Source organism: Mirounga angustirostris, unplaced genomic scaffold (assembly GCF_029215605.1).
Source record: "Mirounga angustirostris isolate CCGP_5_RB_7025 unplaced genomic scaffold, mMirAng1.0.hap1 SCAF_1, whole genome shotgun sequence".
In the NCBI taxonomy this organism is placed as follows: domain Eukaryota; kingdom Metazoa; phylum Chordata; class Mammalia; order Carnivora; family Phocidae; genus Mirounga; species Mirounga angustirostris.
This window is the reverse complement of record NW_026991709.1, coordinates 211,810,721-211,823,239: the sequence shown is the minus strand read 5'-3', so window position 1 is coordinate 211,823,239 and position 12,519 is coordinate 211,810,721. Positions and strand designations below refer to the sequence as shown.

The 12,519-nt window shown below is 48.6% G+C and overlaps 2 protein-coding genes across 18 annotated transcripts in view; one reads left to right on the top strand and one right to left on the bottom strand.

The window, feature by feature from the left end:
- The window catches only part of SAFB2 (scaffold attachment factor B2), a 33,862-nt gene extending 26,944 nt beyond the window's left edge, over positions 1-6,918 (bottom strand). For 4 of the 16 annotated variants that reach the window (XR_010405745.1, XR_010405749.1, XM_064572640.1 and 1 more), the window contains exons 1-4: positions 6,634-6,913; positions 5,371-5,458; positions 1,031-1,095; positions 744-947 (exon numbers count right to left, since the gene is read on the bottom strand). Coding sequence is in view for 13 of the 16 variants with exons in the window: in XM_064572640.1 (XP_064428710.1) it covers positions 744-947; positions 1,031-1,095; positions 5,371-5,458; positions 6,634-6,819 (543 nt within the window). In the remaining 3 variants the exon portion in view is untranslated. Of the gene's footprint in view, positions 1-743; positions 948-1,030; positions 1,096-5,370; positions 5,459-6,167; positions 6,530-6,633 lie in introns of those variants that run through there. The other 12 variants (XM_064572620.1, XM_064572635.1, XM_064572645.1 and 9 more) reach the window with 9 other exon arrangements.
- A 249-nt stretch (positions 6,919-7,167) lies between these two features.
- SAFB (scaffold attachment factor B) overlaps positions 7,168-12,519 on the top strand; it is a 36,644-nt gene continuing 31,292 nt past the window's right edge. Inside the window, exons 1-2 of one of the 2 annotated variants that reach the window (XM_045863239.3) lie at positions 7,168-7,489; positions 10,439-10,523. In XM_045863239.3, coding sequence (XP_045719195.1) covers positions 7,301-7,489; positions 10,439-10,523 — 274 coding nt within the window. In that variant the 5' untranslated portion in view covers positions 7,168-7,300. The remainder of the gene's footprint in view (positions 7,490-10,438; positions 10,524-12,519) is intronic. The other variant, XM_045863242.3, reaches the window with a different exon arrangement.

Below are 12,519 nucleotides of genomic sequence, written 5' to 3'. Positions count from 1 at the left end.
GGGCCCCCCTTCCCCCTGCCCAGCTTAGTGCCTTTAAAAAAAAAAAAGAGAGAGAGAGAGAATAGAAAACCAAACCAAAACACAAAAAACTAAGAGGCTGAGTATGCCAAGGTAGTAAGATTAAAATGGCAATCAGTTTTAGGATGGCCACCAGAGTTCTCTGCCAAATACTACAAGCGAAAGCTTGAAAAAGCAATATTGGTAACAGAATTCAAGCTCTCCTTTATATACTAGGCCATTAAGCGTGGTTTTCTTTTCACGGGAGGGGTGCTTCTGAGGGCACGAATACTTTCCTTCACTCTTTCCCGTCTTTTAATAGAACCATCTAACCTTGTACCTAAAGCACATCTTAAAAAAAAAAACCAACAGGATGACCGAATGCTGAGATTATCAACTGTTTTCTGTTTCCTGTTTTCCAAAGGAAAATACTTCCACCAACAGTGTCAGCCTTTTACGATTCATGCTGCGGAAGGGCCTCCCACCCTTTTATCAAAATACTCCCCGGGATCGTAGAGAAGTGAGCCGTTCGTTAACCTCTGACTTACGTGCAGTTTAAATGGATATAATTTACCATGAGGCTTTAGACACGGAACTCCGTGTTTTTGGTGACTGCTGACGCGGTGGTGCACTACTTAATCAACCGCCAGTGAGCTCTCACTCCCAGCGGCGGCCCGCGAGCGCTGAGGAGCCCCGAGGAGCCCCGGGGCTACTGGCACATTCCACCATGTCTTCAAGTTACCTACAGCATGCTCTGTGAGCTGCGCCGGGAGCTCTTGCAGTTGGGCCGCCACGTATTCTTTGCTATCACAAAGGGAACCGAGAATGCTGTCAGCGCCGTCCTCCCCAAAGTCGGGAGCACTGCTATTCTCAACTTCGCTTTCTTCCAACACACCCACATCCATCATGTCAAGGTTCTGCAAGCTCTCTAAACCTGCATCCATATCCTCCTGTCAAGAGAACGAAAGGCGTCAACGGCCGGGTGGCTGGTCACAGAGCTCCTGCTAGTGTCTCTACCGTGGACGCCACATACCTGCCCATCTCTGGAATCTTCTTCCAGGCCATTGTCTTCTGTACCTTCTTCCTCCATCTTTTGTCCTAATTACAAAGTAATTTTTCAGTCAGATAATGCTCAGGTTCTGGCCTCAAAAATGTGTATACTTTTTATTCTAGAAATCCCCCCAATATGGGTGTGCACGAAAATGTCTGATGAGGAATTAAAAACTTAAGTCATCTATCTAGAAAACTGTAGCCAGCCCAAACATTCAAAAGGGAAACAAATCACGACAGTCTGTTTGTATGCGGGATACCAGTTGTCCTCAAAAGGGGAAGTGGGGAGGAATTTGGCAATGACTAGAAACATTTCTGGTGTCACAACTCGGGGATGCTACCGGCAGCTAGGGTAGTGACCAGGGATACTGTTCAACATAAGATACTGCACAGGACAGTGCCCCACCGGAAAGGATTACTTACCCCAAACTGTCAACAGTGCCAAGTTTGCAAAACACTGTGGCCCACCATACAGTGTCTTACAACTTCAAAAAAAATTATGCTTCCAAATATAAAGAATATTGAATGCCACAGGAAAATGCCCACAAAATTAAAAAACCATATACAGTAGTTCTACTTTTATTAAACAGCATGTATACAATGAAGTGTGAAAATGCATTTATAAAATATACACGGGAACGACTCAGGAAGTCACCAACAGGGATTAAAATACAGGGTGATAACATCAGAGATAATTTTATTTTCATATGCATACTTCTTACATTTTCTGAAGTGTCTAGAAGTACCCTTTTTGTAATTTTTTTTTTTTTTAAGATTTTATTTATTTGAGACAGAGAGAATAAGAGAGAGCACATGAGAGGGGGGAGGGTCAGAGGGAGAAGCAGACTCCCCGCCGAGCAGGGAGCCCGATGCGGGACTCGATCCCGGGACTCCAGGATCATGACCTGACCCGAAGGCAGTCGCTTAACCAACTGAGCCACCCAGGCGCCCCTTTTTATAATTTTTTGAAATGAGAAAACTAAACAGGAGACATCAATCTCTGAGTAAAGACCCAAACTGCAGTGTGTACCCCTGAAGCGCCTTCTGCACCATCATTACGAATACTCATTCAAGATGTGTGGCTTTACTAAGTGTCAGGCACTGTGCTCTCTCAGCTAATACTCCCCACAACACCACCAGGTTTATTAGCTGCAGTTGACACGTGAGAATTTGGTTCAGCTCTTAAAAGAGGTCCTAAAGATGGTTGGTAGCAGCACCCACTTTCAGTGCCTTTAAATAGTAGCCAGCAGTTCCCACAATGGATGTCAACAGGAGAGATGCAGACCTTTCCAAAGTGCCCTAAAGGAGGGGGGACGACAAACGCTGGGCGGAGAGGCCGGGCCCCAGTTCCAAGGGCCTGGTTTCAGCTAACTAAAAGCTGAAGGGGCGGGGGACCAAGATGCTAGAAAACCTAACTCAAAATTGTAATCTTTCAAAACATACCCACAAGCTTCAAAAATGTTGCCTGTTTAAATGAGTTAGGACAAGAGAAGGTCTCTTGTTCTAACTCATAATGAAGTTTTTTCTCAGAAAGTTTAGCTTATTTTTTACTTCTTTTTTTAAAGATCTTATTTATTTATTTGACAGAGAGAGAGAGAGAGAGAGAGAGAGAGCACAAGCTGGGAGAGCAGGAGAGGGAGAAGCAGGCTCCTCGCCGCTGAGCAGGGAGCCCAATGAGGAACTCGATCCTAGGACCCTGGGATCATGACCCGAGCTGAAGGCAGATGCTTAACTGACTGAGCCCTTTTAACTTTTATGTAATCTTGAAGACCTAATTTCGAACAGGACACCATGAGGGTCCAGTGCTTCATGTAACTATGTGTGCGGACACCTACAAAGAACATGCTAGCTCAACTACCTATAGGAGCTGTTCTTTGCCCCAGGGCCCTGGCCACCTGTTTCCTGTCTGGGCCTTTGGTGACTTCTCAGTAAAAACGGAAAGGGAAAGGACCAGTGCCCTTCTAATCCCAGCTACATCTATACTGGGACCAACATCCCTTTATACAAACAAAAGTAAGTACTATTAAAGCTTTTTTGACAAAACGGTAACTTCAAGCAGTTTTACCATCACCTAAACCGTAATCCAGACATTCAGACACACACTGGAAGCACTCGGCTAAGGTTTGGTTTGTCTTAATGATGCAAAAATCCCTGTTAAGAGCCAAGAACACTTTGATTAGTAAACATTGAACCTCTCAAGTTTTAAAGGAGCACCTATCTTAAAAACTTCCACTAAGAACTTTTATTTTTTTAATTTTTTTTAATTTTTATTTATTTATTTATTTTTTAAAGATTTTATTTATTTATTTGACAGAGAGAGAGATAGCAAGAGCAGGAACACAAGCAGCGGGAGTGGGAGAGGGAGAGCAGGCCTCCCGCCGAGGAGGGAACCCGATGTGGGACTCGATCCCAGGACCCCGGGATCATGACCTGAGCCGAAGGCAGACGCTTAACGACTGAGCCACCCAGGAGCCCTCCACTAAGAACTTTTAAATCGACACACACCTCTGTCTGCACTCACTTGACTAGTCAGCATTTATACTTGACCATTACAAGAGCAGCAAAATCACATCGAGGTGTTAAAATCCAGCTTAAATGTAACTCCTCTATATAACCTAACTAAAAAGTTTAAGCTTTTAAAACACACATAAAAGGGTGCCTGGGTGGCTCAGTCGTTAGGCATCTGCCTTCGGCTTGGGTCATGATCCCAGGGTCCTGGGATCGAGTCCCATGTCGGCCTCCCTGCTCGGCGGGAAGACTGCTTCTCCCTCTCCCGCTCCCCCTGCTTGTGTTCCTCCTCTCGCTATCTCTCTGTCAAATAAATAAAATCCTAAAAAATAAATAAAACACACAAAGTTTTAAACAGATGAGTCATGGAAAAGTCTTTCTAGAAAAGCACTTATAGGGCCCCTGGGTGGCTCAGATGGTTAAGCGTCTGCCTTCGGCTCAGGTCATGATCTCAGGGTCCTGGGATCGAGTCCCGCATCGGGTTCCCTGCTCAGTGCAGAGCCTGCTTCTCCCTCTCCCTCTGCCACTCCCTCTGCTTGTGCTCTTCTGTCTATCTCTCTGTCAAATAAATAAATAAAATCTTAAAAAAAAAAAAAAGCACTTATATAAAGTAAATTAAAGTTACTGAAAAGGCTACAAGCTGGTTTCTTTTCCCTTTCTAAGCATCTGTCCTCCACTGCCTAAGTTTAAGTCTTCTTCAGATGAACAGGGTACATCCAGCCATGACAATTTTATGTTGGCACCTTTCAAGAAAATAATCCCCATCACCTGGAAGGTCCCAATTATATTGTCCTCACCCATATAAAAATGAGGATGAAAGCCAGGGAGGGTAACAAGGTTTCAAAGTTTCAGGGAATTAAATACTTCCAAAATTAGCTAGTACCACCCACAAAAAGAAATGAGGCACTAATCTATGTCACAAAGTGAATGAACCTTGAAAACATGCTCAACAGAATAAGCAGGCACAGAAGACCACATATTGCTATTTACATGAAATTGAACGGTCAATTACACACTGCGAGTCCGCAGGAGGGGGAAATGGGGAGCAAGTGCTAATAGGCACAGGAGCTTCTTTTTGTGACGATGAAAATGTTCCAGAATTAAATAGTGTTGACAGTCGCATAGTTTTGTGAATATACTAAAATGTAATGAAGTGTACACTGTAAATGGGTGAATTCTATAGATGTGAAGTGTATCTCAATTAAAAAAAAAAAATCTCACTGTGGGGCACCTGGCTGGCTCAGTTGGTAGAGCATGTGACTCTTGATCTTAGGGCTGTAAGTTCGAGCCCCACGTCGGATGCAGAGATTACTTCAAAATAAGATCTTAAAAAAACAAAACAGAACAAAACAAAACCTCACTGGTTAAAAAAAAAGGCTGCATGAAAATACTCCAACAACCTGTTCTGTATCCTTAAAGATAGTCGGTTCTACTCCGTCTCAGATTGGTGTCCTTTTCTTTGGTTTAAAACCCCGTTTTTCAACTTCCCAGGAATAAAGTCACGTAGTGTATTTGGTTGCTCAGAGCAGCTTTAAGAATGTGACTTACTCTGGTTGTTTTTGAATCCCGATGACAAGAGCTAAAATGTCTTTAAGGCAAAATTTACGTAACACTTGCATATCTCTCTACTCCTCCCAGCACTCCTGACAGAGCTACTTGTAAGGTGGTGAAAACCAAGCCTACTTGTTAGATGGGAACAATGAAGGCCAAAGACATTCTCTGGGCCCAGAGGACAGAGGCGGTGTTAAAAAACTAATCTGTAAGTAAGTTCTCTACACGTTCAGGCCTCCAGCAGCAATAAGTACAAGCAGATACCTTTAATACATCTCTTTGTTGTCCTCTTGCTTGTGGCTTCCAACGCGACACCAATTTCATCAGGATCCTGCCCTTCTTCCTTAACCGCCTATTAAGAAGAGATGAAACTTTACAACACTGTGGAGACCTGCAGGGCACACATTGTTCTCTGTTAAGTAACAACTTCCCAGCAAACAAAGTCAAACACTTCCTTGCAAAGAGCAACAACTCTGGTTCTGCTCTCTGGGCTGCCAGCCCAAAAGGCACAGGATGAACCCAGCGCAACTTGGTTCTCTCTGGGCCCTAAGCACAAAAGACAAAGGGATGTGTGAACTGGGGCTCCAGGGTCCAGGTCAATGACCAGTTCCAAAATGGCCCTTAAACTAGACATTGCCTAACCCTCCACTTTAATAACGGTAACAGTAACAGAGATGCTGCACTAGGTCCACTAAGTCCACCATCTGTAAAGGTCTGAGTGGTGTTCCACAAGCCATGCTTGACTTCTGGGGAGAAAACCCACCAGACAGACTGGGAGTGGGGTGTGTGTGTGTGTGTGTCTGTGTGTAGGGTTGCTCAGCACCTTCCTCCGGACTGGCACAGCACTGGACACTCAACGGTAAACCCAAGCTCTGCAACGAGCTTGCTCCGGTTGGGGAGACAGCTATTCCTCCATACTCAACGTGGGGTTGAGTGCGGCCAGGTGGGGCATAAACACAAAACGGTGCAAGAAAGAAGCAGGGAGGTGGAGCAACACTCTAGGAGGCACGTTGGGGAGACATCTATCCCAGGGAGAGCGAGAAAGGCTACGAGGCACTAACCAGAAGCCGTGAAGAATAGCGGTGGAGGGGAGGGCATGACAAGAACAGAAGTCCTGGAGTATTAACAAGCACAACTCCCTCTCCTTAAGATCGCAAAGGCTCTTTACTCATCCGTGCTCCAGGGGAGGAAACTGAGGGGCAGGGAGAAGGCACCTATCCAAGGTCACAGAACCGAGTCTCCAGCTGGAGCCCGGAAGAAGTCCAGGCGGCCACCCGGCGGCGAAAAGGACGCGCTTTCGGCACTCTTGAGGCGACCAGCTGGAAGGAGGATCAAAAGCGAGGCAGAGAGGGGCGGTGACGGGCCAAGGTCACACAGCCGGGCCCCGTGGTCCCCGCGAGCTCGGGCCGGGGTCGGTCACAAGGGGGAACGGTGGAGGGGGGCCCGCGTCCGAGAATCGCGGTGACAGGTGGGCGCGGGGGCGTGCCGCGGCCCCCTGCTCCACCCCGGGACGTCGAGCCGCCTCACCTTCTTGAGCCGCTCCATCAAGACGCTCTTGTTGCCGCCCGTGTCCAGGTTCCGCTTCTTTAGCTCCGCCCGCAGGTCTATCACCCGCAAGTCGCTCAGCCGTCGCGTCCCAGCCTCCGAGGTGCCCGACCCGACAGCGGCTGTGCCAGAACCCGACTCGCCGGACCCTGCCAGAGTCTCCGCCATCCCAGGTCTCGCGTCCCCGCCACCCACTTCCCACACCGCCGGCGGCTGTAGCGGCTCTGAGCACAAAATGGCGCCGCCTAAGAGGAAAACGCACTCGCTTCCTCCCGCCCCGCTTTCCGGCAGCGCATGCGTGCCGCACATGCCAACTTTCTTAACAGCACGCGCGCTCGCGCGTCGACCAACCGCACGTTCCCCACCACAACGCGCAGGCGCCGTAACTGCAGCACGCATGTGTCACGGCCGTTCGCGGCGGGAGGCTGGCGAGATGCAATGCGCCTGCGCACATCCCTGTGAGCGCTCACCACGCATGTGCACACGCGACCGGCAGCGTCGGCTCCGCGCCGGGTGCGCCTGCGCAGAAGGGAGGCGCGCCAGGGCGGCTGGAGCGGTTCCCTCGCAGGCGGCGCCATTTTGTGCTAGGTGCCCAGATAAAACCGGCCCGGTTCTGTGTGAAGTGGGCGGCGGAGCCACGGTCCCTGGAATGGCGGAGACTCTCTCAGGACTAGGCGATTCGGGTGCGGCGGGCGCAGCGGCTTTGAGCTCTGCCTCGTCGGAAACCGGGACGCGGCGGCTCAGCGATCTGCGGGTGATCGATCTGCGGGCGGAGCTGAGGAAACGGAATCTGGACTCGAGCGGCAATAAGAGCGTTTTGATGGAGCGGCTCAAAAAGGTGGAGCTGGGGCCCTGCGGGGGCGGGCAGGAGAAGAGAAGGGGGTCCTGGCGGCCGCGACTGCGGTCCCCTGGTCTCGGGGTCCGCCCCCGGTCCCTTGTGGGGCCTGCCTCTGGCCGGGAGCTCCGGGCTTCTCCCGACTCTTCCCAGGCCCTAGCGGGAGCTCCCAGCCTTGCTGGGCTCGGGTGCGAACCTCAGCGCCGCCCTGGGAAGGAAGGAATGTCTGGGCGCGAACCGGCGAAGGCGCCGCGGCCTTGCGGCGGCGGACGGCAAGGCCCCCAGGCCGAGGGTTCCTGTTTTCTTCACCGGCCACTGCGCGGAGGGCCTTCCTCTCAGCGGCCCACCCTAGCCTCCAAAAATGACGGGAAACCCGGAAGCCCTCACTTCTGGGGCGAGGTGGGGGGACTCGGCCAAGGTCACACGGCCGTGGAGACGAGGCGTAGGGACTGGGACCCAGGCCGGGCGCTTTTCTGAGCCCGCGCTGGCCGCGGGGCTTCCTCTGGAGATTCCGATGCTCCGTGGCCCGTTAGGGTCGACGCACTTTGAAGAGGGATCTAGTTGACTGGGCAAATGTGCCAAGAGCCTGTTCAGAGGTTAAAAAAAAAAAAAAAAGGTTTGTGAATTTGCAAGCTCTAGGTCGGGGAAATAGCACGGAAAAGGAAGTACTGTTGCGATAGCGAGCAGAAACGTAAGAGACGTTGGTGGGGAGAACGTGAAGACGGCTTCAGGACTTTGCTAGGAGGCAGGCAGAGTGGGGGCTCTCGTCCCTGTGTCTGGCCTTGGGTCTCTTCCGGGTCTCAGAGGCCTGATCTTGGGCACGGAAGGCGTTTAACGCTCTCTCAGCTTGTTGATCCTGTAAAGAGAAGGAAAGATCGTGCTTTCGTGTTAGGATCAAACGAGATTGCACGAAACGGGTTTGGCGTGCCGCCCGGTACATGAAGATACGATCGTTGACACAATTCATTTTTTTCTCTGTGCCATCATTTGTTATTTGCAAAACCAGGACTCTTATCCCTACCTTGAGGGGTTCTGAGGGATGGGTGTGAAAAGCGTGAGCAGTTAATTAAATGTTTGGGTCCTTCTTCCCTTTTTTCATATTCTCGTTGGCTTTTTTGTTTTTCTCCCATTGACCTATTCTCGTCTTGGGACCTCTCTCGTGTAATCGCAGCATCGCTACCCCCAACCCCTGCAGACGGTGTGATTTGCGACTCTCTGCACCCTCCTGGCTCCCGAACAACTGAAGACCAGGGCATTAGTTATTACGGATTGCTATTAAGGGGAAGTAGGGATTGTTTCCCATTTTCTGAATGAGGAAGCTAGGGCTTGAAAATGGTGGGTTGATTAGTCCACAGTCAGTTGGGCTTTTCTAACTTGATCTTGTGTTTGTTTCACTATGGATACGAACTTCCTTTACTCAAGTTGGGGCAGGTAGTTCGTCGACCAAGATGTTCTAGGAAAAATGGTGGAAGGTTGAGGGTTGCCAGCAGGGCCTCCAGTCAGCAAAGCCAAATTGGGACCTTTATCCTTTTTACTCAGTCTGCAAGACTGCAAAGCTGATAGGATGGCATTGAACCTTCCTGTCAGATTGGTTGCTGAAACTGGTATGTGACTTCAAGGATCCTCCATCACTATTATCTCAGAGCCATTCTTCATTTCTTCTCCCTGTTTTCATTTTCTTAGGGGTGTGGTCATAGGACATAAATATCAGCGACTATGTTAATATGCTACCTTATCCAAGTGAGTCTAGAATTAACTGATTTTGTTTTTTACTTCTACCGTCTAGTTTAGTTAGTGTCCCCTTTTTTGTGTGTGTGATTTTTCCAGAAAGGGCAAATGAGGAAAAGGCGGAAGGAGCACAAAGAGTAGTTTCCTGAGCTCTGTAAGGATGACTCATAGCCTACAGTGTCCCTGGGGATGATCCTGTAAACACTGCACCCAGAGGAGACATATTGAGGGGCAAAATGGTACACCTCCTGTCTGGGGCAGTTCTAGCAGTATTCCAGAATCCTCTTTTGCCAGGAAGAATGGGAGGGACTTTCTGGTTGTGTTTTCCTTGATCCCAGAGCAGAAATCCCAATTCCTTCTCCTCACCCTGGCTTCGGAGAGAGGAGAGATTTTCTTTGTTCCTGGTACAGTTCAGATGTGGAGTCCCTAAGCCCCATTGCAAATTCAGACTTCGACGCTGAGAAACTCCTGAAGATCGGAATTTCTGAAACCGTCTAGAAAAAAGACATGCTATTTGAAGTGGGTTTAAACAGAACTTGTGCTCATAGGATAGTACAGTAAAGAGAGAAAGAGTTATCAGTAAAACCTAAAAGCGAAGCCCAGTATTCAAGGATAACACTGATGACAGGCTCAGTAACCATTTGCTGCGGGCCGCCTTGGGGCTATGCGCTGTGCTGAGTGTGGGTGCGGGCTGTTCAAAGGAATGATGAGCTCTTGGGTGGGAGGTGGGGCTTGCCAAGAGATCATTATAATTCTGTACCCTTTCAGGTAGGTCCCCTGCTGGTTAAGAGCAAGACCTTTGAAGTCAGTCACGGATGTGAGTGATCTGATGAGGTCATATGGGTCATGTCCAGTCTCATGGCACACACAGTACGATCTCAGCCGAGTGAGTGTTAGCTGAGTATTCTGTCCAGACAGTGCCAAGTGTAGGCATGGCATGGAGAGGGAGTCACAGAGGGTCAAACAACACGTCACTGGGTGAAGTCATAGGAAAGGGAAGAGTGTGCTTTTTCCTTTTTGAGTTCCCTTGGGTCCCTAGTCCAGGATGGACTAGATTGTGGTGTACTAAGAAATAAGTTGACTCCAGAGCCTTTGTTCCAAGGTAGAGCAAGACAACAGATGGGTGGGGGGAAGCCCTTTCCAGATCAGCAACCTGAAGTTTCCGTGGAAGTCGAGTCTGCGTGCTGCCTTTTTTGCTAAACTATTTTTTAACCTTCCGTTTAGGCAATTGAAGATGAGGGGGGTAATCCTGATGAGATTGAAATTACCTCCGAAGGAAACAAGAAGACATCAAAGAGATCCAGCAAAGGTAGGAAGGATTTTATAAGCACTGCTAATGTTAAGAACTTTCTTCACAATTCTTTCCTTTGCCAATGAGCCCGTTTAGTTGGCTGTGTTTGGGGTCTGTGAGCTACCCTGTGAATCCAAAGGGCCTGGAATGAAACTTTGCATTTCCTTTAAGATTTCTCTAGTGTAGGGGCGCCTGGGTGGCTCAGTTGGTTAAGCGACTGCCTTCGGCTCAGGTCATGATCCTGGAGTCCCGGGATCGAGTCCTGCATCGGGCTCCCTGCTCAGCGGGGGGTCTGCTTCTCCCTCTGACCCTCTTCCCTCTCGTGCTCTCTGTCTCTCATTCTCTCTCTCTCTCAAATAAATAAATAAAATCTTAAAAAAAAAAAAAAGATTTCTCTAGCGTATTTTTTTTCTGGTACTTAGGAATTCAGACAGGATGGAAGGGATATTAACATATTGGTTCATTAGGCCTCTCAGCAGCCCTTATTTATCCAGACTCTTAACCTTCTTTACATAGAGAGTATTTAGGACTGCTTGGGTCTCCTGTTTCTCTGACTTCTCTTTTAAATACCACCTGGCCAAAACAGTTGTCTCTTTCACAGACATTGCTTTCAAAATTGCCTAGTGCATAAATGATGCATTCATTCCACATGGCATTAGTGATGTTTATCATCTGACCCAAATCTCCATTTCCCTCTTCTCCCCTTCAGCCTTCCTCTACTACATCCTGGGCTTTAGTCAGGCCCCGAACATGTGCTTCCCGCTCTTGGTCCTCTTTTGCCCAGTACTTATGTTCCTTGCCTACCCCTCTCCCCATGTGTCTGCATTCAGGTCCTTGTTCATCAACAGATGCCTTATGATCCCACCAGTAGCAACTCCTCCTACCTTCAGCCCTCCGCACAATGATGACCTGGTTCCTTAGACCTTGTTTTATTTATTTATTTATTTATTTTTTTAAGATTTTATTTGTCAGAGCAGCCGCATATGCACACATGAGCAAGTGCACAAGCAGGGGAAGTGGCAGACAGAGGGAGAAGCAGGTTCCCTGCTGAGCAAGGAGCCCAATGTGGGACTCAGTCCCAGGGTCCTGGGATTATGACCTGAGCCAAAGGCAGATGCTTAACCGCTTAACCGACTGAGCCACCCAGGCGGTACCCCTTAGACCTTGCTTTAATGCTAATGTCACTCTGCCCCATGTTAATGAGATTATTGAGGGGAGGGGCTCTATCTTCCTTGTCTTTCTTGTTCTTTAATATTTACTTAGTAATTTCATTCAATAACATTCAACTACTGTTCTTTTTTTTTTTTTTTTTTTTTTTAAGATTTTATTCATTTGACAGAGAGAGACACAGCGAGAGAGGGAACACAAGCAGGGGGAGTGGGAGAGGGAGAAGCAGGCCTCCCGCCGAACAGGGAGCCCGATACAGGGCTCGATCCCAGGACCCTGGGACCATGACCCGAGCCAAAGGCAGACGCCCAACGACTGAGCCACCCAGGCGCCCCTCAACTACTGTTCTAAGAAAGAATCAGCTAGGGGCACCTGGGTGGCTCAGTCGGTTAAGTGTCTGCCTTCGGCTCAGATCATGATGATCGAGTCCCACATTGGGCTCCCTACTCAGCGGGGAGTCTGCTTCTCCCTCTGACCCTCCCCCCCTCATGCTCTCTCTCTCTCTCTCTCATTCTCTCTCTCAAATAAATAAAAATCTTTAAAAAAAGAAAGAATCAGCTAAAACTGGGCATTTGAACTGTTCTAAAAGTTCTCTTGGTAATTGGTGGCTTTGTTGCTCAGGCCCCCAAACAAAATGAAATATTCATATTACCTGGCCAGTGGTGAAGAATTGGGTTTGAAATGTCTTAAGAAGCAGGGACCAATTGTCAGCCACACTGTGTGGTGTAAGCTCTTGGACAACAGCAGTCAGGTGACCTCACTTTGGAATGAAGTCACTTCTGTGGTCCATAGTATATTGTGCCTTTTTGGCTTTGCCCAAGTAAATGTCTTTGCCAGGGTAAAGAGT